The following is a 22,527-nucleotide window of genomic DNA, read 5'->3' as shown; positions in this document are numbered from 1 at the left end:
CTAAATTTATATCGTTATGACCTATATATATCTATAAAAATTAGCTCAATGTCATAAATGAAAAAATATTGGAAAACTTTTTCCAAATGTTCTGAAAAAGCCACAATTCAGAATCAAAATATATTAGGGCATCAGGGTTAAACAAAGTTTGTGGGTCAAGGCATAGAATTCAAAGGGTATTTAATATTCCATAATATATCGAAAATATCCCTATAAATAGCAAAGAAAAAAAGATACTATAGGTTTCATATTTTACATCATAAAATGTATTTATTTATTTTTAACATTAGTCGTTAGTTTTTTTTTTCGTAAAAAAAAAAAAAAAAAGTATCTTTTTCCTCTTCTATGATCGTCAGGGTTAGATGCCTGAGACTAAAAGTGCACTCAGTGTTTTTTGGAACTTACATAGTAATTTGATCAAAGAAAAAAGTACCAAATTCTTGATTTTTCGGTTTTCGGTTTTTCTGCATCTATTCAACTTCATCATGGCAGAGACAGCATTTCACAGCTAATTTAAAACATGAGCTCATTTACTCGCAAAGTGCTATATAGCAAAAGCATATACATCCTTTATTTATCCAATCAATTTAGAATAATTTGAAAGAGATGAACAGGGACTCTTCTTTAGTCATTAAATAGCAAAACAAGCTTATATTCATAACTAGCTTACATTATAATTTCAAATATTATTTATTATGGCTTTTCCTGCTTTTTTTCCTCCCTGTTTTGTATTTGTACTCAAGATGGCATCTCTGGAAAATATGTATGAAAACAGATGCAACAAGTATCTATTTTGGAAAAAAAAAAAAACATTAAAAAGAATACTTTAGGATTAATACTTTTCAAATATAATAATGGTGTGTTTTGTGTTTGCGACAGCTCAAAGAAAGCACTAAACACTATACTAACATCCCTTAATATTTACAAGGATACTGTATAGATTATGGCATGCTGACAACATTTTAAAAATAGGAATGCGTGGATAAGACCACAGAAATCAGCCTTGCTTGGTTGAAAAATATTTTTTGATAAGATGACTTTGCTTTTCAAAAATATTCCTTTAAAGACAAAACAAGGCAAAGAAACAACCTGGCTGGATTATCTTTTTTGTGTCTTTCTCCTTTTCTAAAGGAGATAAATTCCATATGTCTATGAGACATAGGTTTCAAATATTTTGGCATGTATTGTATCCGCAGTTCAACAGATACTAAAGTCCAACTAGCGAATTTATGTTATTTTACATCTTCTTGCTGCTTTAAACATCTTGTCTAAAGCTCTGAATGCAAAAAAACACCCTTCATTCAGAATAAAACATCTTCATTTTGTATTAAGATTTGCACAATTTGTTTTTGATGTCGCATGTCGTTTAAGGAAGTGAGGGCATTTTCCTCTGGAGGTCTCATTAATGTTGGTCCGAAGACAATGCCAAGATTTTCTGCCCCCATAAGATTGTCCTTCTCATTCTGTGTAACCCTGGAATAATATAAAACATAGCAATAAATATTAATAACAGCCAATTCCTGTTGCCAACATTTATGTACAGTATTTTTTTTTTGGGTTCGTTTTGGATAGAGTGGGGCAGGATTAGAATCGCTGTCAGGTTTGTACTGATATTGAAGGAGAAATGTCTGCTCAAATACTGTTATAACGTGTGAGAGGAAAAGGAGGGAGGGTGCTAAGCCAAAAAATGTCATGGCACTATCCCCAAATAAGTAAAATACTGAGCTCCCACCTGTTCTTCAGTGGAAGAGAGTGGCAGGGACAATGTGGGGATTTTAAGGTGCCTAGTGATGATTATAATATATGTAAACAACACTGCATAGAATATCCAAATATACATTTTTCTTAACAATTTATTGATTAAGTTAAAAAACACATTTCATATGATCAGTACAACAGTATTCTGATCCAGTATACACATAATGAACCCGATATTGATGAGATCTGAAAGATAGCATATAAATGCCTAAGGATGCCTAAATGGCTGACGCATTTCACCCTATTCGGGGGCTTCCTCAGGATCCAGGATTATATGCATCAATAGCCAAAAAGAGAGGGCTGGAGAGATAGGAATACTCTCACTTCCCATCCACGCCCGCAATGAATGGGTGGTGTTCACCAGTGTTGAATTAGAACAATCCTAAACGGCCATTTTCCAATATCAGTGTATCCAAAAATGCGAAAGGTAATATCCTCTTAAAAACCATTCATTTAGGTTTGGCCGCCTATGTGCAGGTTGCAATCCCCAAATGGGACAAATGTGATATCATATCGATATCTGTAAACATGTGTCCCTCTCATCAACGGTTTGCTCCCGCACCATGAGAGCCATATCCGAGACTGTTATTGTGCTTTCACCAGACAGGAAATGGGGAAAAATCGGAAACTCACGCTTTTGTATTAAAAAAAAACTGGAGTTCCTCCTTAATTATACTATAGTTTTCTTTAAAAAACAAAACTATGTTCTGATAAGCTACTACATGTTACAATAACTGCTTTAAATTTACCAACACTAATGTGCTCAGAGGGTCTACCTAAAAAAAAAAAAACTAGAGTCAGTAGACTCTTGGACTACATAGCTATTGTTATATTTAACTACTTCTGGACCGGAAGGATTTTCCCCCTTAATGACCAGGCCATTTTTTGCGATTTGTCACTGCGTTATTTTAACTGAAAACTGCGCAGTCGTGCGACACTGTACCCAAATAACCCCCACAAACAGGGCTTTCTTTTGGTGGTATTTGATCACCTCTGCAGTTTTTTGATAATGCGCTCTAAACAAAAAAAAAAATGACAATTTTGAAAAAAAAGCAGTATTTTTCACTATTCTGCTATATAACATTCCCCAATAACAAAATGTTAAAATTTAAATTTTTTCATCATTTTTGACCAAATTGTATTTTGCCACATATTTTTCGCAAAAAAAATCCCAATAAGTGTATTTTGATTTGTTTGTGCACAAGTTATCGTGTCTACAAAGTAGGCGAAAGATTTATGTTATTTTATTTTAATGGCCGCGATCTGCAATTTTTAGCGAGACTGCGACATTGTGGCGGACCCCTAACTGATATTTTTTACACTTTTTGGGGGGCCAGTGACATTACTACAGTAATCAGTGCTAAAAATATGCACTGTTACTGTAATAATGACACTGGCAGGGAAGGGGTTAACAGGGGCGATCAAAGGGTTAAATGTGTACCTAGGGAGTGATGCTAACTGTGTGGGGGCCAGACTTGGTGGATGGAAACAGGGCTCCTGTGTTCTGAGATAATAGGAACACAGGATCCCTTTTTCAGTTAGTGACAGATGAGCGGTGTGCCGTGTTTACAACAGCATACCGCCTTCTGTCAGTCCCTGCAGCGATCGCTGGGTTCCCGGCAGCCATCGCAGCCACCGGACCCGTTGCTTAGCTGCAGGGCTAGAGTGGGCGTGCGATTGTGCCGCCGGCGGCGTGCTCGTCCGAGACCTCCTCCTGCAAACCGACGTACCTCTACGAGACAGCCTGCTGCAGTATATCTGCGACGGCTGGTCTTAAAGTGGTAAAACAAGATTACACAATTGGGCTGTAAATTAGCTTTCACTTGTTGATTAATATGCAATTATAAAATTAGTTGAAATCTTCAGTCCTCCGCACCCACCCCCCCGCCGCACCCCCTCAGCCATTTGCTTTCAGTTGCTGGAGGGAGAGACACAGACACAGTGTATCATTCTGCGATTGTCCTCCCCTCCCACTGCATCGATTCCTCTCCCTTTGCTGCCCACATCTGATTCCTCCCTGTGTGCCCAGGATAGAGATTGGGGGAAGGGGCTGGTAAATATGTAATTTTCTGACTCCTTTCTTTTCTAAACTGTGTTTACTATGCTTCAGTTTATGAATGAACAGGAGCCTCTGTCTCCTGTTCATTCATCTTCAGTGCTGCTGAGGCTACAGAGAAACTGAAGAATCGGTGTCCTCAATCCTTTTCTCTCTGTCTATTTAGACCCCAGATATTTCATCCTAGCCGCTCCCCCTCCATTAAAAGAAGCTGTACTATACCTTCCATTATTGGAAAGCACTCTATAAATGGTAGATGTGGACATTTTATTCATCTGCCTATCCTCCATTCATGGAGTACTTTTCATTAATGGAAACTATAGTGCGGCGGAGGAGGGAAATGAAAAGGGCGGGCAAAGTCTGTACTCTTGACGAGTGCACGTCACAGGTTCCTTGGCTCTTATTACACTTATGGCACCAGAACATTACCAGTGCAGGGAAAGGGGGGAATCAGAAGACTGGCAATGTCAACTCGTTCTACAGCCAGCAGCACAAAGAACATTTTGCATTGATTTTAAGTACTGTCTTTTGTGTTGATTTAAAAAAAAAGTTTTGACTAAATTTTGGCTTTAAATAACCTATTTCAACACTGGTCTTACTTACTTTTTGAGATGGATCATTAGGTATCTCAGCGTCTCATAATGTGCAGGTGGGAGTAGCATCAATGCTTCATGTACAGCTTCTAATCGTTCATCTGGATTGGATATTTCTATGAAGAGAATATGACGTTAGAATAACCCATAACTCATAATTCAGCCCTTTGGTGTCCAGGCCATACAAATGACCTAGGATTCCGAAGGAATTTTCCATACAATATAATTATAAAGATCTTATATCTACTATATATTACTATATATACTATTATATATTAGAGGCCTTTCCACTCATAACTGCTATATCTGCTTCTAGTCGGTATTCTGTGATTAAAATGTCTTTGAGCAAAAAAAAAAAAAAAAAAAGAAAATTTAATACACCTAAAGATAATGAATACATATATTCAGTATAGTACAGTACATGCACATTCCCCCATGTTTTATATTTATACAGTATATATATATATATATATATATATATATATAGACCCTAGGAAATAAAATGGCGGTCATTGAAATTTATTTATTTTTTATGTCGCACGGTATTTGGAAAGCAATTTTTCTATAATGCAATTTTTTTGGGGAAAAAAACAATTTCATGAAATGAGAAACAAAACAAAACAAGTTAGCCCAATTTTAATAGTCTACACTTCAAAAGTTTTACAGGTTACCAGTTTAGAGTTACAGAGGAGGTCTTGCACCAGAATGATTGCTCTCACTCTAACATTCGCAGCGATACCTCACATGTGTGTTTTGAACTTTGTTTATATATGCGGACGCGACCTACATATGCGTTCACTTCTGCGTGCAAGCACGAGGGGATGCGGGGGTGCTTTAATTTTTTTTTCTTTTAACACTTTCCCCTTAATTTTCAATTTTTTTTATCACTTTCCTTTTACAATTATCACTATTCCTTTTACAAGAAATGTAAACATCCCATATAATAGGAATAGGGCATGACAGATCCTCTTTACAGCGAGATCTAGGATCTATAAGTCCCCAGATCATGCCTCTAGGCTGGAAAGCTTGAGATCCAAAAAAAAAAAAATTATCTCGGCTTCCCAGCCAAAAATAAATGGCAGTGTTTACATCTGCCAGGGCCAGAAGTGATGTCATAAAGTTGCGCCTGGCCTCCGAAGGTCATAGAGAGGATCCTCGGTCAGCTCTAGGGTAAACGGCCGCCACTGGTATATGCATTTTCTGGCTCGCCGATCATATGGGCGAGCCGATAGAAGAAGCACCAGAGGGCGGCAGGAGGGTGGGGGAAGTCTGTAAAAACAATAAAGTGGCTGAACATATGATTGTTTTTACTGTGCTGGGAATCACCGGCAGAAAAAAAAGATATCTAAATGATGCCTGCAGCTGCAGGTATCATTCAGATATCTGCACGGAAAGCCCAGGATGTCATATGATGTCCAGCGGTATATAAGTAGTTAAAAATGCTACAGGTACAGGAAAATACTTGTTGATCCTGACAGTAATACAGTATGCTACTAACTTCTTATGTAAGGTGGGGGTGTTCTGTAGTTCAGAAGAGACATCAAACACGGCTAAGAACATTTATTGGGATTTACAGTGCCTTGAAAAAGTATTCATACCCCTTGAAATATTCCAAATCATGTAATCTTAAAACCAAAAACGTAAATGTATTTTATTGGGATTTCATGTGATAGACCAACACAAAGTGGTACATAATTGTGAAGTAAGGAAAATTATAAATGGTTTTCAATTAAAAAAAATAAATAAAAAATACCTGAAAAGTGTGGCATGCATTTGTATTTAGTCCCCACCAACCAAACAAATTGCCTTCAGAAGTCACCTAATTAGTAAATAGAGTCCACCTGTGTGTAATTTAATCCCAGTATAAATACAGCTGTTCTGCCCTCAGAGGTGTGTTAGAGAACCTTTGTGAACAAACAGCATCATGAAGGCCAAGGAACACACCAGACAGGTTAGGGATAAAGTTGTGGAGAAGTTTAAAGTTGGGTTAAGTTATAAAAAAAATATCCCAAGCTTTGAACACCTCACGGAGCGCTGTTCAATCCATCATCCAAAAATGGAAAATGTATGCCACAACTGCAAACCTACCAAGACATGACCGTCAACCTAAACTGACAGGCCGGGCAAGGAGAGCATTCATCAGAGAAGCAGCCAAGAGGCCCATGGTAACTCTGGAGGAGCTGCAGAGATCCACAGCTCAGGTGGGAAAATCTGTCCACAAGACAACTATTAGTCATGCACATGCACAGCACAGCACAAATCTGGCCTTTATGGAAGAGTGCCAAGAAGAAAGCCATTGTTGAAGGAAAGCCATAAGAAGTCCCATTCAGTTTGCAAGAAGTCATGTGGGGGACACAGCAAACATGTGGAAGAAGGTGCTCTGGCCAGATGATACCAAAATTTAACTTTTTGGGATAAAAGCAAAATGCTATGTGTGGCAAAATAATAACACTGCACATCACCCTGAACACACCATCCCAACTGTGAAACATGGTGGTGGCAGCATCATGCTGTTGAGATGTTTTTCTTCAGCAGGGACAGGGAAGCTGGTCCGAGTTGATGGGAAGATGGATGGAGTCATATACACGGCAAATTTAAGAAGAAAACCTGTTAGAGTTTGCAAAAGACTTGGTTCACCTTCCAGCAGGACAACAACCCTAAACATAAAGCCAGAGCTACAATGGAATGGTTTAGATTAAAGCATATTCATGTGTTAGCATGGCCCAGTCAAAGTCCAGACCTAAATTCAATTGAGAATTTGTGACAAGACATGTTAATTGCTGTTCACAGACGCTCTCCATCCAATCTGACAGCTTGAGCTATTTCGCAAAGAAGAATGGACAAAAATTTCACTCTCTTGATAAGCAAAGCTGGTAGATGTAATTGCAGTGAAAGGTGGTTCTACAAAGTATTGACTCAGGGGGGCTGAATACAAATGCACGCCACATTTTTCACATATTTATTTGTAAAACATTTTGAAAACCATTTATCATCTTCCTTCCACTTGACATAGATAAGATCAGCTCAAAGAGAAATCAAAACAAAATGAAGGTACCTACGTCCCAGAAAATACAAGAATAGAAAACAAAAAAGGGGAGGGGTTAGGGGACTTTTACGGGTACCGTCTTAGACCAATACAAATAAATGGATCATTGTATTGAAAATGTCAAAAGTTTATTAACATTGCTCATTAAAATAGTGATGTCTATAGGCAAACAGACAACACAAACATACAAAAAAGAAGAAAAGAATGAATCAATAATACAATAAATGTCAAACTACATAATCGGAAAATCATCCACAGTTGCCCTCGCTGACTATTGATTGTGGAGTATAGTCAGGTAGATGTAGTTACAGAGGTGCCCAAGATTGCCCGACATGTTTTGCGGAAACCGCTTCCTTCCACTTCACAATTATGTCCCACTTTATGTTAGTCTATCACATAAAATCCCAATAAAATACATTTACGTTTTTGTCTGTAACATGAGAAAATGTGGAAAATTTCAAGGGGTATGAATACTTTTTCAAGGCACTGTAAATACAGTAGAAGGAAGCAGATAGGAGTACACTGAATTTCTGGCAGGAGTTATGTGTATTTTTCCGTACTAGCAGTGTTTCTAAAGATATCAAATATGAGCAAATGTGAATGTATTGCAGATATGTACTAAATATGTTTTATTTTGCTCAGACTATAAATAATTGAATGCAGTGTTTCTCAACTCCGGTCCTCAGGGCACACTAACAGGCCAGATTTTAAGTATTACCTTGGGGAGATGCAGACTAGACTACTGCAATCACTGAGCAGCAAATGATATCACCTGTGATTTATTTCAGTTTTCTTGCAAACCTTGCCTGTTAGTGTGCTCTGAGGACTGGAGTTGAGAAACACTGATCTAATGGCTTTTGGGGACTCTAGGGGGAGATCTTTTTAGCTTGAAAGGGTAAACCTTAACCACAGACTTCTCTAATTTAGCCAAGTTTGCTCTAACACTGAAAGTGTTTTGTTTCAGGAGTGCTGTTCAGCTGTTAAGTTCCCGTGTCTCTGCTGTTATATGTTTCATATTTCTCAGCTATCTCTTAGGACCAGAAAACCATGCTACTCTACATTTCGGAAAAGAGGAGGGTGGGGGGGGGGGGTGTCTGTAGTCCTAAATACTGTAGTTTATATATTTCCAGGCAGTGCCAGTCACCAGAATGTCCCACCCTCCATGTTATATTTTCAATGTTAACAGTAATCATGGCCAACCAGGTATACCTGAAATATGGCTTTGGATAAAATGATACTTTACAGCTGAGCTCCAGCCATACGATATAACTAAGCAGTTTGTTTGATCAAATTTCATACTAATACAATAATAGATAAATGTAAAACAAAAACATTTAATTATTTGGCTGATTTGTTTTTAGGGCCGGTTCACACTAGTGCCATGCCAGACACTGCATGTGATTTGCAACGCATTAGACCCCATTCACACTGCCGCGACCAGAAAGTCGCCTCATAAGGGGCGACTTGTTAGCACGACTTTCAGCGCGACTTCAGCGCGACTTTGCGCGAATTCAGAGCGACATAGACGACTTTGTACGACTTTGTATTTGGCCAATCAGAATATGATGGTCCTGGGTCATGCTCAATCACACAAAAAAAGTTCTTAAAAAGTTCTTAAAAATTGCCAATTATTGAAAAAATTATTGAAAAAAAAAAAAAATGAGATTTCTTTGGATTTAGTGTCCGGGGGGGTCTAAAAAGTGTACCTGTGAAGTTTCAGCTCTGTAGCATGTCCAGAACCAGAAAAAAAAGATAATCTGAACTTCTGTGTAGGGGTATATATACACACACACATATATGTATATATACACATACACACATATAGGTGTGAAAGGAGCGGAACCCCATCCCTGCGCTAATGAAATTATTTGCAGGGATAGGGTTCCGATGTCATGCCTGCCTCCAAAGACGCCCAAAAAATGCCCGATAAACGCCTGCAACAAAAACGCCCAGGTGGAGCGGAGCCCCATCCCTGCGCTACTAAAAATTCTAAGAAGAATTATCTTTTTTTCTGGTTCAGGACCATTTTAATGGAAAGTCGGATCACAAGTCGCTTCAAATAAGAAAAGGAGGTGACTCCCATTGAAGTCTATGGGACAAGTCGGATACAAGTCGCCTCAAAGTAGTACAGGACCCTTTTCTGAAGTCGGAGCGACTTCAGTAGTGCCAATTAAGACGGCACTCGTTGATTAACATTGCTTTTAGTATGTCAAGCAACTTGGGGCGATTTGAGGGCACACAAGTCGCCTCACAAGTCGCGGCAGTGTGAATGGACTCTTACTGTGCAGATCACATGCGATGTCTGTGCGATGCAAATTCAGCCATACAAAATGTATGACTGAATTCCCAATCGGTAGCACAAACAAATGGTTACTGCTCACACCTGTAACTGGTCTCTGCAGTAAGTAGCCTTGGAAGGGCAACGCATGTAACAAGACAAAAAAAGACTACAAGCTCTCCTTACCGACCAGTCTGCGACCAACCGAATTGACCTATCCAACAGTATGCGTTAAAAACAGGGGTTTATATTGATCATCAAAACATCAATTAACAACTGTTTTTAATGCATACTGTTGGACAATTCAATTTGGTTGGTCGCAGACTGGTCGGTAAGCAGAGCTTGGAGTCTTTATTTGTCTTGTTACATGCATTGCCCTTCCTAGGCTCCTTACTGCAGAGACCAGGTACAGGTGTGGGCAGTAACCATTTGTTTGTGCTATGGATTATATTGGCCAGGCAATGCACTGACACCTTTGCTGCCGTGGTGCTATAGGCTGGGTGTTCAGTGTGTCCCCTGTGCCTTTAAGGGGTAGGCAGTGGCGTACCAATGGGGGGGGCGGCCCGCCCCGGGTGCCACGCTCTGGGGGGTGTGTTCAGACAGATCCCGCAGTGTGAAGGCAGCTGCAGTGGCAGCTCCTTCAGTCCGTGCTGCTGGGGGGGGGGGGCAGAGCCGCGGCGGGAATACGGGGGCGGAGCCTCGGCAGGAATAAGGGGGCGGAGCCGCGACTGGAATAAGGAGGCGGAACCTTGGCGGAAAGAAGGGGGCGGAGCCTCGGCGGGAAGAAGGTGAGTGCCCATTGCCCAGGTGTGTGTGCTGGATAGGAGGGGGATGGGGCTGCTGCATATAGAGGAATTCATCTTTCTCTATTCTTCCTGCAGCTGCCTGCTGAATAACTGATTCTCCTCCTCTCCCTCCTGCAGGAAGAATAGGGAAAGATCAATTCATCTATATGCAGCTGCCCCATCCCCCTCCTATACAACTTCTTTTGCTGGCCCCCCTCCAGTGCTCCTAATCTTCCCCCCTCGGTGCTCTTAGCCCCCCCAGTGCACTAGACCCCCCCTGTTCTTTAGCCCCCCCATGCTCTTCAGCTCCCCACAGTGCTTTCTCCCGCCCCCCAAGTGCTCCCTGTCCCCCCCAGTGCTCTCCACCCCCCTGGTTTTCCCTGCCCGCCCCCCAAGAGCTCCCTGTCCCCTCCCAGTGCTCTCCACCCCCCTGGTTTTCCTTGCCCGCCCCCCAAGTGCTCCCTGTCCCCCCCAGTGCTCTCCACCCCCCTGGTTTTCCCTGCCCGGCCCCCAAGTGCTCCCTGTCCCCCCCCAGTTCTCTCCACCCCCCTGATTTTCCCTGCCCACCCCCCCCTGATTTTCCCTGCCCCCCCAAGTTCTCCCTGTCCCCCCCAGTGCTCTCCACCCCGCTGATTTTCCCTGCTTGCGCCCCAAGTACTCCCTGTCCCCCCCAGTGCTCTCCACCCTCCTGATTTTCCCTGCCCACCCCCCCAAGTGCTCCCTGTCCCCCCCCCAGTGCTCTCCACCCCCCTGATTTTCCCTGCTTGCCCCCCAAGTACTCCCTGTCCCCCCCAGTGCTCTCCACCCTCCTGATTTTCCCTGCCCACCCCCCCAAGTGCTCCCTGTCCCCCCCAGTGCTCTCCACCCCCCTGATTTTCCCTGCTTGCCCCCCAAGTGCTCCCTGTCCCCCCCCCAGTGCTCTCCACCCCCTGCACCTTCCAACCCCCTACAATGCTTTCCAAACCCCCTCTTAATTCTCTCCAGCCCCCCCCCCCACCATGCCCTTCAGCTCCTCCAGTGCTCTCTGCTTTGTCTGTGCTCTCCGGCCCCCCTAGTGCTCTTCTATCTTCTATCATGTCCTCAGTCTCTGAGCATCTCTTGTATCATGTCCTCAGTCTCTGACCATCTACTGTATCATGTCGGCAGTGTCTGACCATCTACTGTATCATGTCCTCAGTCTCTGACCATCTACTGTATCCTGTCTGCAGTCTCTGACCATCTTCTGTATCCTGTCTGCAGTCTCTGACCATCTACTGTATCATGTCCTCAGTCTCTGACCATCTCCTGTATCATGTCCGCAGTCTCTGACCATCTCTTGTATCATGTCCTCAGTCTCTGACCATCTACTGTATCATGTCCTCAGTCTCTGACCATCTCCTGTATCATGTCTTCAGTCTCTGATCATCTACTGTATCACGTCTGCAGTCTCTGACCATCTCCTGTATCATGTCCTCAGTCTCTGACCATCTACTGTATCATGTCTGCAGTCTCTGAGCATCTCCTGTATCATGTCTGCAGTCTCTGACCATCTGTTGTATTATGTCTGCAGTCTCTGACCATCTCCTGTATCATGTCTGCAGTCTCTGACCATCTACTGTATCATGTCTGCAGTCTCTGACCATCTACTGTACTAATGTCTGCAGTCTCTGACCATCTCCTGTATCACGTCTGCAGTCTCTGACCATCTGCTGTATCATGTCTGCAGTCTCTGACCATCTACTGTATCATGTCCTCAGTCTCTGACCATCTACTGTATCATGTCCGCAGTCTCTGACCATCTCCTGTATCATGTCCTCAGTCTCTGACCATCTCTTGTATCATGTCTTCAGTCTCTGACCATCTCCTGTATCACGTCCTCAGTCTCTGACCATCTCTTGTATCATGTCTGTAGTCTCTGACCATCTCCTGTATCATGTCTACAGTCTCTGACCATCTCCTGTATCACGTCTGCAGTCTCTGACCATCTGCTGTATCATGTCTGCAGTCTCTGACCATCTACTGTATCATGTCCTCAGTCTCTGACCATCTACTGTATCATGTCCGCAGTCTCTGACCATCTCCTGTATCATGTCCTCAGTCTCTGACCATCTCTTGTATCATGTCTTCAGTCTCTGACCATCTCCTGTATCACGTCCTCAGTCTCTGACCATCTCTTGTATCATGTCTGTAGTCTCTGACCATCTCCTGTATCATGTCTACAGTCTCTGACCATCTCCTGTATCATGTCTTCAGTCTCTGACCATCTCCTGTATCATGTCTTCAGTCTCTGACCATCTCCTGTATCATGTCTGCAGTCTCTGACCATCTCCTGTATCATGTCTTCAGTCTCTGACCATCTCCTGTATCATGCCCTTAGTCTCTGACCATCTCCTGTATCATGTCTTCAGTCTCTGACCATCTCCTGTATCATGTCTTCAGTCTCTGACCATCTCCTGTATCATGCCCTTAGTCTCTGACCATCTCCTGTATCGTGTCTGCAGTCTCTGACCATCTCCTGTATCATGTCTGTAGTCTCTGAATATCTCCTTTAGCATGTCTGCAATCTCTTACTCAAACTTAAACACATTGCTAATAATATTAGCTATCTATTTATGCAGAAGGTAGGACTGTGCAGGGGAGGCAGAGAGTGCAAAAGGGGAAACTGTGATTAGAGAGACGGAGGGCAGACTGCAAGGGGCACTGTGTTTGGGGGGGCTGTGAAATTTTTGCAAAAAATATTCTTGAACACATTACAATTTTTTGTGGGTGTTTTTACATTTTAAAGTTGGGGGGGGGGGGGGTGCCAGATATAGGATCCGCCCCGGGTGCCAAATGCTCTAGGTACGCCACTGGGGGTAGGCTCCCTCCAGGTATATCTGCCCTACACCTGTCCATTTATTTGCATGTGCTTCCATTGATGGAGACAAAGTTTAGAGTTAGGACCACCGACAATAGGGTGCCTTGTCGGAGCAAAATGTATTTGCAAATGTGTGCAACTAAACCCCTGTTTTTAATGCATACTGTTAGACAGGTCAATTCGGTTGGTTGAAGACTGGTTGGTAAGGAGAGCTTGGAATCTTTTTTTGTCTTGTTACATGAATTCACATTCAGGCCAAACTTGTGCAGCACCTTTTTTTTTGCCCACACCAGAATTGGATCGCATGGCTATTTAAACCAATGCGATCCGATTTCTCTCTGATTTCACAGTTTGCACTGCGTTCTGCGAACCGATTTGGGGGTGTCATTAACTTTATATTGAGAACCGCAGCGGTTTGCAGAGCACAGTGTGAACTGCCTGTGATTCTGATGCGGTGTGGAATCCGCAGCTAATTTGCTGTGAATTTGCATCGCATCCAGTGTGAACCGGTTCTAAATAATAAAATAAAACTGCTGAGATACAGTATACATCAATAGGCCACATATACGTTCTATAATAAATAGAAATGTTTTGATGGTCAATATAAACTGATAGCATGACGCACTGAACCCCTGCAGGATGCATGCAACAGAAGTCATTTGTTAGTAATAATTTTGAACTGTAGATAAAGTTTACGGCGTTCAGTTTAAAAATGATTGTAAAAGTAAAGAGTAGGGAGTTAAACCGCAAACAGCTTAAGATATAATAAAATTGTCATGCAGAAAAATAATTGCACTCTTATCTGTTCACTGAACTTTGAAACATGTAATTATATAACAAGGTCACAGAAAGCTTTGAAAGCATACTGAAAGTACAATAATGTTTTTTCTAGAAATTTGTTGGGAACTGACGCTTTGCAAATGTAATCTGACAACGTGGTCTTTGATTTGGCTGGTCAGGATGATAATTATCTATGTAGTCACCTCAAGATCATTTCATCTATCCTAAAAAAAAAAAAAAAGGAATGGTGAAAACCTTAAAAAAACTAGTAAAAATGTAAGGTCCACTAAATCTATGGGGGCCACTCTCTTTACCAAAAAGGAAGGCTGAGATCACCTCCTATAGCATAAAAGCCAGGGGTAAAAGAAGTAAAAAGTATTACCTTTTTTTTTTTTTTTTTTTATTTCTTTTTTTCTTTTAAACTAAGAAGCGATGGGGGAGGGGCGTCTGATATAATGAGTAGAATTTGCATATTTAGATAAAGATGGGAAGTGCTACAACCTCTGTCAGGTTTTTATTACTGTGTTCTGATGAGAAACCCACAATTACAACTGTCACCAGGACAGATGGTTGAGGAAAAGGGACACTGTTGCGGTGACAACCATTCTAAGAGGGGAGTTCATCTCACTATGGAGAATTTTCCTAATTTTGTATTGTGTCCCCAGGAGGTGGAGGTAAATATCCCAATGGGACACAGCAAAAAAAAAAAAAAAATTGTGCTAGAGGTTTTATTCATTCCCTACATTATTCAATACAATAATGTGTTGGCATTAGATATATTTCAATTATTTTTTTTTTATTTTTCTTCTAAAATTGTATAATATATATATATATATATATATATATATATATATATATATATAGTATATCTTAGTGAATAAAGAAAGTAGCTGCAGTAAATATAAATAGGAGGCTAAGCTTTTTGGTAATATAAAAAAAATCCACGGACCCTTTTAGTTATTGACAAGGAAATTCTGCCCACCAACTGTTGTGGTAACAGCATTTCTTGTTGAGAATACCCGTCAACCAAGCCACGTAGCTGCGCGCTGGGTGATTAGTCACCTCAACACCCTTACCCCCCCCCCCCAGCTCTTCAGGATACGCCTAAGCTACATAGTATCCCCTGTTGACCCCCGTACTGCTTAAAGCTGAGGATCAGGCACTAGGGCAGATGATGATCTAAGAAAAAAATATATATATACAGGGTGCATGGGCTGTACAGGGGTGGGTTGCCTTATCAAAAAGTTAAGCCCCGTACACACGCAACGATTATCGGCCGACTGATCGTCCGTCTTTTGTCCAGAGTTGTGTTTTGTTGGTTGGAATGTGCCTAGACTGCACACAAATTTTCTCGCCCAACAAAAATCTACTTCAGAAGTGATGTCATGTGTTGGTTTGATTTCTTTGTGTTCTTTCTTCTCTGAGCATGCCCAGACTTGCTCATAAGATTTTTCCCTGTCGAAATCTGTACTGACTGCACGAAAATCGGCCGTGTTTTGACGGCAAACAAAAATTTTATAGTCTGCACACCAGATTTTTTTTTGGCCGAAAAGTCGGAGACGGTTGTCGGAAGCATCAAACTAACAAGCCGAAAATCGGCAGATCAGACGTTGGATGAAAATTCCCTGCCAATTTTCGACGCGTGTGTACGGGGCTTAAGACTTGCCCAGAAAGTAGGATGCAGTATACTGTAGTGCCCACAGTAAGGGCTTGGTTTATGTTGAACCAGCTTTAGGTTTTTTTCCCATAAAACTCAATCCATCGGTGGAAATCTGCACTGTTATCAAAAGTTTGGATAAACTCATTCCCCAGCTCATACACAAAACAGAAGTGATCACAGAGCAGATGAAATAGCATAGATCATTCACAATACTATTAGCCAGGGCTTTCTGCAAAGTGCAACCTAATTCAGTACTTGAGCATAGTCATCACTATAAAAGAAACCAAAAGGTGATAAACTTACTTGCTGCTTCAATAAATTTAGAATATGAATCGTAAGTGATTACTGGAATCGGCAAGTCCCTGAAATAGAGCTTTAGAGCACCCGCAATGATGTTAATATCTGGATAGGTAGTAGTGGAAATGTCCGCCTTGTCACCATCTGCAAAACAAAAATATCATAAAACAATGCTGACTATTATAACCAGCAAAAGAGTTTAAGTGTAATTGGCTAAGCATCAAACACATCCCATTTCATTGATTATCAACTGGCATTGGCACTGTCCTTTTTGCATTTTATGGCATTTGTTTCAGAAGTCAGAACAAAATCCAACATGAATAATTGACGTTTGCTGTATGTTAAAGTTGTTTAATATGTTTTGTTTTTTTTAAATAAAGTTGAACTATATACAGGCTTTTTTTTCATTTGAATTTTCTCAGTTTAAATATTTGATATGTTTTCTATTTTCTATTGTAAATAAAATATGGGTTTATAAGATTTGCAAATTTTTGCATTCCGTTTTTAGGTAAATTTTACACAGCGTCCCAACTTTTTTTGGAATTGGGTAGCTGCATTTTATTTCCCAACCATGACGACAAAGGACCGACCATGTCTGTGTAATGTGTGTTATACCAGCTGCTTTTAGTCTAAATCAGAAATCTATGTTACAGGGTGACAACAAAACAGCACAATTAAGAGACAGGAACAGAGCGTTGTCACCTTATATAGGGAGTGCCTGCACAAGGTATTACTTTCATAAATGCTGCAGACTTTAAATACATTGAAAATGACTTTTAAGTTAATAAATTAAAACTGATATGAGATTTTACAAATACTTTATTACTGAAACCTACTTATTTCAGATGGGTTTGGCTTAGAGTATTTGTTATGGTTTGCAGTGCGGTCTGCCTATAGAAAAGAAACTTGGAAATACTTTGGCGGTAATGTTGACATAGCAGTAACACAGAAAAATTTAGAGTGCTATAAAGGGAGATATCAGCATACCTGACCACCTTGAACAGAAGTGAGAATCAGTGCAGGGAATTCATTTTCTAAAAATATGTGTGCCTTAAGTCAATGGAATGTCAACTGGACAAACAGAAGGAGAACAGGGTTTCCCTTGTTATCCTTTTTGTGTTCATAGGAGATTTAAGACCAGCCTGGTCTAAACTGAGGTTTATTTTTAACAGAAAAGAAACATGGCGATGTGCAACTGTGCATATAGACCAGCATTTTCTAGCATTTTGTTTTCCTTAATACAGGTTATAATACGAAACATAAAATTACTGTATACTTTTTTACTCGCTTTTTATTAGCTAAAAAAATCTCATAGCATTCCCTTTCTATGTAATTTTAATGTGGATCGAAACCATATTGTTTTCCAAAAAAAAAAAGGTTTATACTTACTTGCTCTGTGCAATGGTATATCCTCCTCTTCTTGGGTCCCCTACTGACATCATCTACTCCTCTCCTGAGTGTGCCCCCATAGCAAGTTGCTTGCGATTGGGGTACACATGTGGGCGTGCTTCCGAGCCGGGCTGTGTGTGTCCAAAGACACACACAGCCTGACTTGGCCCCACCTCCCGCTCCCTCCTCAGGTGTTTTGACTGACAGCAGCAAGAGCGGATAGCTCTTGCTGCTCTCAAACTGTCCTATGAGAAGAAGAGAGACCAATACAGTGCTGTATTGAGAGAGGGCTCAGGTAAGTATTGGGGGTGGGGAGGGGGAGAAAGGAACAGCTAACGGAAAGTTTTTTACCTTATTTCAGAGAATGCATTAAAGTGGATGTAAACCCTCCCATATACCCTGTGAAGTGAACAGCCTCGGATATAACACAGAGATTAAACAAATCCTCCTACATAAGTTGTAATTGTATATCTGCTGTCTTCAGCTTTCTGAGTTTTGGCTCACTGCCCGAACTGGTTGCTAGCTGCCTGCTGTCTAGCAACCAGTGACATCACCACAGAGAGTGAGGCCCCTGCATTCAGAGCGGAGGAGGTATTACCTTCCTCCTGATCCACGCCTGGTGATGAGTGTCCAGGCTCCCCCACCCCTCTCCTCCTTCCTGGGTGAAGCCTTAGGTGGGTTAACACAACCTGGTGGCGCGCTTTACGTCCCAGACCTGTGCACCATTCACCTCTTCCATTCCCCCATTCCTCTCTCCCCCTGCCCACAACTCCGCCTCCTCTCCTCCCTCGGTATGCAGTGCTGTCCGGGTCTCACTGAGTTGAGGCCGAAACTAGTGGAGGACATGTGCAGGCAGGCACCTTGCACACTGCACCAACCTCCACTTACCTCCACAGGTAAAATTTGATCTATGTTGTCTGCAGCAGCTACACTTTCTTCCCCCACACTTTCTTCCCCCACAATCTCTTCCTGTAAGTGGGGGCTCTGATGTTAAATGAGGGCTCTTCCTGTAAGTGGGGGCTCTGATGGTAAAGGGGGCTCTTCCTCTAAGTGGTAGCTCTGATTTAAAGGGGGACTCTTCCTGTAAGTGGGGGCTCTGATGATAAAGAGGGGTTCTTTCTGTAAGTGGGGGCTCTGATGGAAAATGGGGGCTCTAATGTTACGGGGGGGGCCTGGTGGTAAAGAGGGACTCTGATGTTATAGGAGTCTCTGATGTTATAGGGGGCTCTGATGTTACAGGAGGTGGCACGTTACACACTGCATCTGGTGGCAGGCAATAGTGGCAAGTGACAGGCTGCATCTGGTGGCAGGCAACAGTGGCAAGTGACACGCTGCATCTGGTGGCAGGCAACGGTGGCAAGTGACACGCTGCATCTGGTGGCAGGTGACAGTGGCAAGTGACACGCTGCATCTGGTGGCAGGTGACGGTGGCAAGTGACACGCTGCATCTGGTGGCAGATGACGGTGGCAAGTGACACGCTGCATCTGGTGGCAGGCGACGGTGGCAAGTGACACTCTGCATCTGGTGGCAGGTGACAGTGGCAAGTGACACGCTGCATCTGGTGGTAGGTAATGGTGGCAAGTAACACGCTGCATCGGGTGGTAGGCAATGGTGGCAAGTGACACACTGCATCTGGTGACAGGCAACAGTGGCAAATGACAAGCTGCATCTGGTGGCAGGCGACGGTGACAAGTGACAAGCTAAGGGTTCCCATTAATTCTGCATTATAGTGAGTTGAACTATTTTAAGTTACATTACAAGGTAATAATAGAAATAATGGGATTTGATCATCCTGACACCATATCAAGCATGGTGTCGGGATTATTTAGGTGCTAACACCAGCAAATTGCCCGACAAATAACCTGCCATCGAATTCCCCGTCAACCCCAAGACTACATTTCCCCCTCCCCCCTCATCTTTTTTTTGGGAAGGGGGGGTGTCCCTGAATGGCAGTTTGGAAATGTGGTCACCCTAGTTTAGGGTATGTTGGGAGCCATATTTGGTTCTGACATCAGAAACTCTAATATTGCACATGGACGGTTTCTAACAAACTGGAAAATCCATGTGCAATCTGGCTAAACTATATGTATGCCACTACAGTCCATTTACGGAATTGCTCAGGAAATGGCAGCTTGTTCCTGACTGTTGCTCCCAAAGGGCCATCTACCTATCTATTATCCGTAAAATAAAATAAATAACTAAAACACTTCAGAAAAGAAACATCTCTGGTAAGGCTAGTTTGTGTCGGTGAGTAACTGAGGAGTATAGTTCCTGCAATTACTTGCACCATTTGTTGAACCTATCTTTTTCTGTTTTTAAATACTGTAAGTACTGTAATTCATTTATCCGAAGGCAATTACTTTTTAGGTGCCTTCAAAGTCCCACTGTTTGGGGGGTTTTCCTTTTCGGGTTATACTTCTGGGATGCTTGCAACAATCCAGTATTTTTTTTTTTTCTGGTGGTTATACAGTTCCTGCAATGGTAGCCTGGTAGGTGCCATTGGGCCTTCCTGCTGTAGCAAAAGCTCTGTATTATTTCCCAACTGTGACAGTAATGATGTATCTCATTATTTGCTATGCTTTCATCTGCACTCTCGGTAAACAATTAAAATAATTTTCAGAACAAAAAAACAGCAGCTGCACCCATCAGGACATTAAACTGCTTCTTTGTTCTGTGAAAGTCACTTCTCAATGAATTGCCTCTGTCAACAGGGGATCAGTGAAAACAATTCACACAAATGGGCCCGACTGTCTGATCCAAAACATGCTGCACCTGTTTCACATGCCCTGACCATGTGACTGCCCAGCCCCTGGATCACTTTATAGCCTATTCAATGCCAAAGAGAACACACATATAATCGGTATCTAAATCAATGGTGCTGACTGTGGTTGAGTAGACCACAAGCAAAAATAGATGTTGTAAGGCAATCTTAGCAAAGATGCCCCTTTGCGCAGTACATTCAGGAATATGACCCATAAATGAGATCGAACTGTGCCATCTCTACTTATTTGTGAACTGGATGCTAAATATCTATAATAAATAAACATGGTCCTGTCCCCTGAGCATAGTGCCGTGCAATACAGCAGTGTGCCATGTTATTCTGTCAGCATTGCTCTCTGTATCATCTAGGGCACAGGTGTCAAACATAAGGCCCGCGGGTTGAATGCGGCCCCCAAGGCCATTCCATGTGGCCCTCGCACCTCTCCTACAGCTGCGGCACCCCCCTTGTCTCTGCCCCCACCTTGTCTCAGTAGTCGGTAGCAGAGAGGACAGAACTTCTTTGCCAGATCCTGCACTCCTCTGTGCAGCTACAGAAAGGATTGTCTTTGACCCCCCCACCCCTTCTCAGCAGTCCGCAGCAGAGAGGAGGGCATAACTCCTCCTACAGATCCTGCATCTCTCTGTGCAGCCACAACACCACCTTGCCTCTGCCTCCCCTGGTCTCAGCATTCAGCAGACTCTGGAAGCTGACTCCAGTCCTCCTCTAGTTCTCCAGTAGACCCTGCACTTTCTTCTTCCCAGATCCACCCACATCTTCTTCCTGGCAGCAGCACAAGGTAAGGGAGTGCATTGTGATGTAAGGAAAGGTGGGTGACTCTTGACTTCTGATGGTGGGGTGGATTTGACATCTCATTTAAGGGTGTAAGGGGGCGTGGGGTGCTCTGGACATCTAATCTTAGAGATATAACTGTCCCTTTGAGGGCAACCATAATGCCGATGCGGCCCGTGATGAAATTGAGTTTGACACCCCTGATCTAGGGCCACCCACCACTAGGAGAAGACCGAAGAGGATCCAGCACATCACATAACCAGCCAGAAGACATCAGAAAAAGGCAAGTAAAAACATACTGCTGGTATAAAGCAAATAAAAAATGAGAAGTGTAGTTGGCATTATGCACTATAGAAGAGATTCTGTTCTACTATTTATTTTAGGCTGGTATTCACTTAAAGTGAATGGCAAATTTGCATGTGCCATTATAAAGTTTTGCATACATGCGCACATAAAAACAAATCCTATGGAAATGATAAAACATGAGGGCATGAGAGAGCATTTAGCTTCACCTAAATAATTTTATTTGTTTTACAAAGATATAAATAAAATAAGTTTGCGCATCAAGAGTACTCACAAGCTGCAAGCACACCAAGTGCATGCAGTAAAGACAAACAAATATATGTACAGAGCCAGAGGCGTAACTAGAACCTTCAGGGCCCCGGTGCAAGAAATCATGAAGGGCCCCCCGGACCCCTGGCCGGGGCCCTTCCCTTCCAGCCAGGGGCTCTTCCCACTGATCCTGGGGCCCTTTAATCTCGTTCCAGGGCCCTTTATTACGGTCCTGCAGTGGGACCCTTTCACAAGTTCTGCATTGGGTTCCCTTCCTGCCATCTTGGGGACTCCCAACGTTGGAATGCCAGGGCCCGTTCGCAAATGTGACCTTTGCGATCCTGGAAGTTCACCCACTGGTGTGAGTAGTTTTTATTTTTTGGAATTTTTATTGTATTATATTTTATCATTTTATTTTATTTTTTTTACAATGTCATTGACTATGACTCTGTCCATTCAGAAAAGGAAGGAGCTGATAAATTACATATTTAGTGACCCCTTCCTGGTTCTCTATTGTGACACATCCTCTGCAGCAGCCGGCAGGAGGGGGAAGGGAGCACACAAGGGCCCAGTGACAGCAGAACACAATTGAACTGGATAGGAGGAGTGGTGGGGGCAGCATACAGAGGAACCAAACTCCTCCATTATCCTCCTGCAGCTACAGGAGGAAAAAGGAGGACAGTCATTTCTCTACATGCTGCCCCCGCCACCCCTCCTATCCAGGTGTACAGGGGAGCCGCACGGGCCCCCTGGAGCATGGGGCCCGGTTGCAATTGCAACCCCTGCAACTCCTGTAGTTACGCCCCTGTACAGAGCTGTGCTATAAATATATACAAAACCAGTGTGCTGATTGACTATATAATGTTGCTATATTACTATCAATAAGGGATATATATGCAAACACAAACTTTTTGAGTCTGTAACTTGTAAAGTCCAAGATAATCTG

The 22,527-nt window shown here is 42.5% G+C and overlaps 1 protein-coding gene across 3 annotated transcripts in view; it reads right to left on the bottom strand.

The window, feature by feature from the left end:
* Window positions 1–464: 464 nt before the first annotated feature.
* The window catches only part of CHN2 (chimerin 2), a 502,107-nt gene continuing 480,044 nt past the window's right edge, over window positions 465–22,527 (bottom strand). For all 3 annotated transcript variants that reach the window (XM_082258131.1, XM_082258132.1, XM_082258133.1), the window contains 3 exons: window positions 16,096–16,233; window positions 4,418–4,523; window positions 465–1,473 (listed from right to left, as the gene is read on the bottom strand). In XM_082258131.1, the coding sequence (XP_082114257.1) occupies window positions 1,302–1,473; window positions 4,418–4,523; window positions 16,096–16,233 (416 nt within the window). In that variant the 3' untranslated portion in view covers window positions 465–1,301. The remainder of the gene's footprint in view (window positions 1,474–4,417; window positions 4,524–16,095; window positions 16,234–22,527) is intronic.

The sequence above is a fragment of the Pelophylax lessonae genome (assembly GCF_965119305.1).
Source record: "Pelophylax lessonae genome assembly, chromosome: 5".
In the NCBI taxonomy this organism is placed as follows: domain Eukaryota; kingdom Metazoa; phylum Chordata; class Amphibia; order Anura; family Ranidae; genus Pelophylax; species Pelophylax lessonae.
This window is presented reverse-complemented; position numbering and strand designations above follow the sequence as displayed.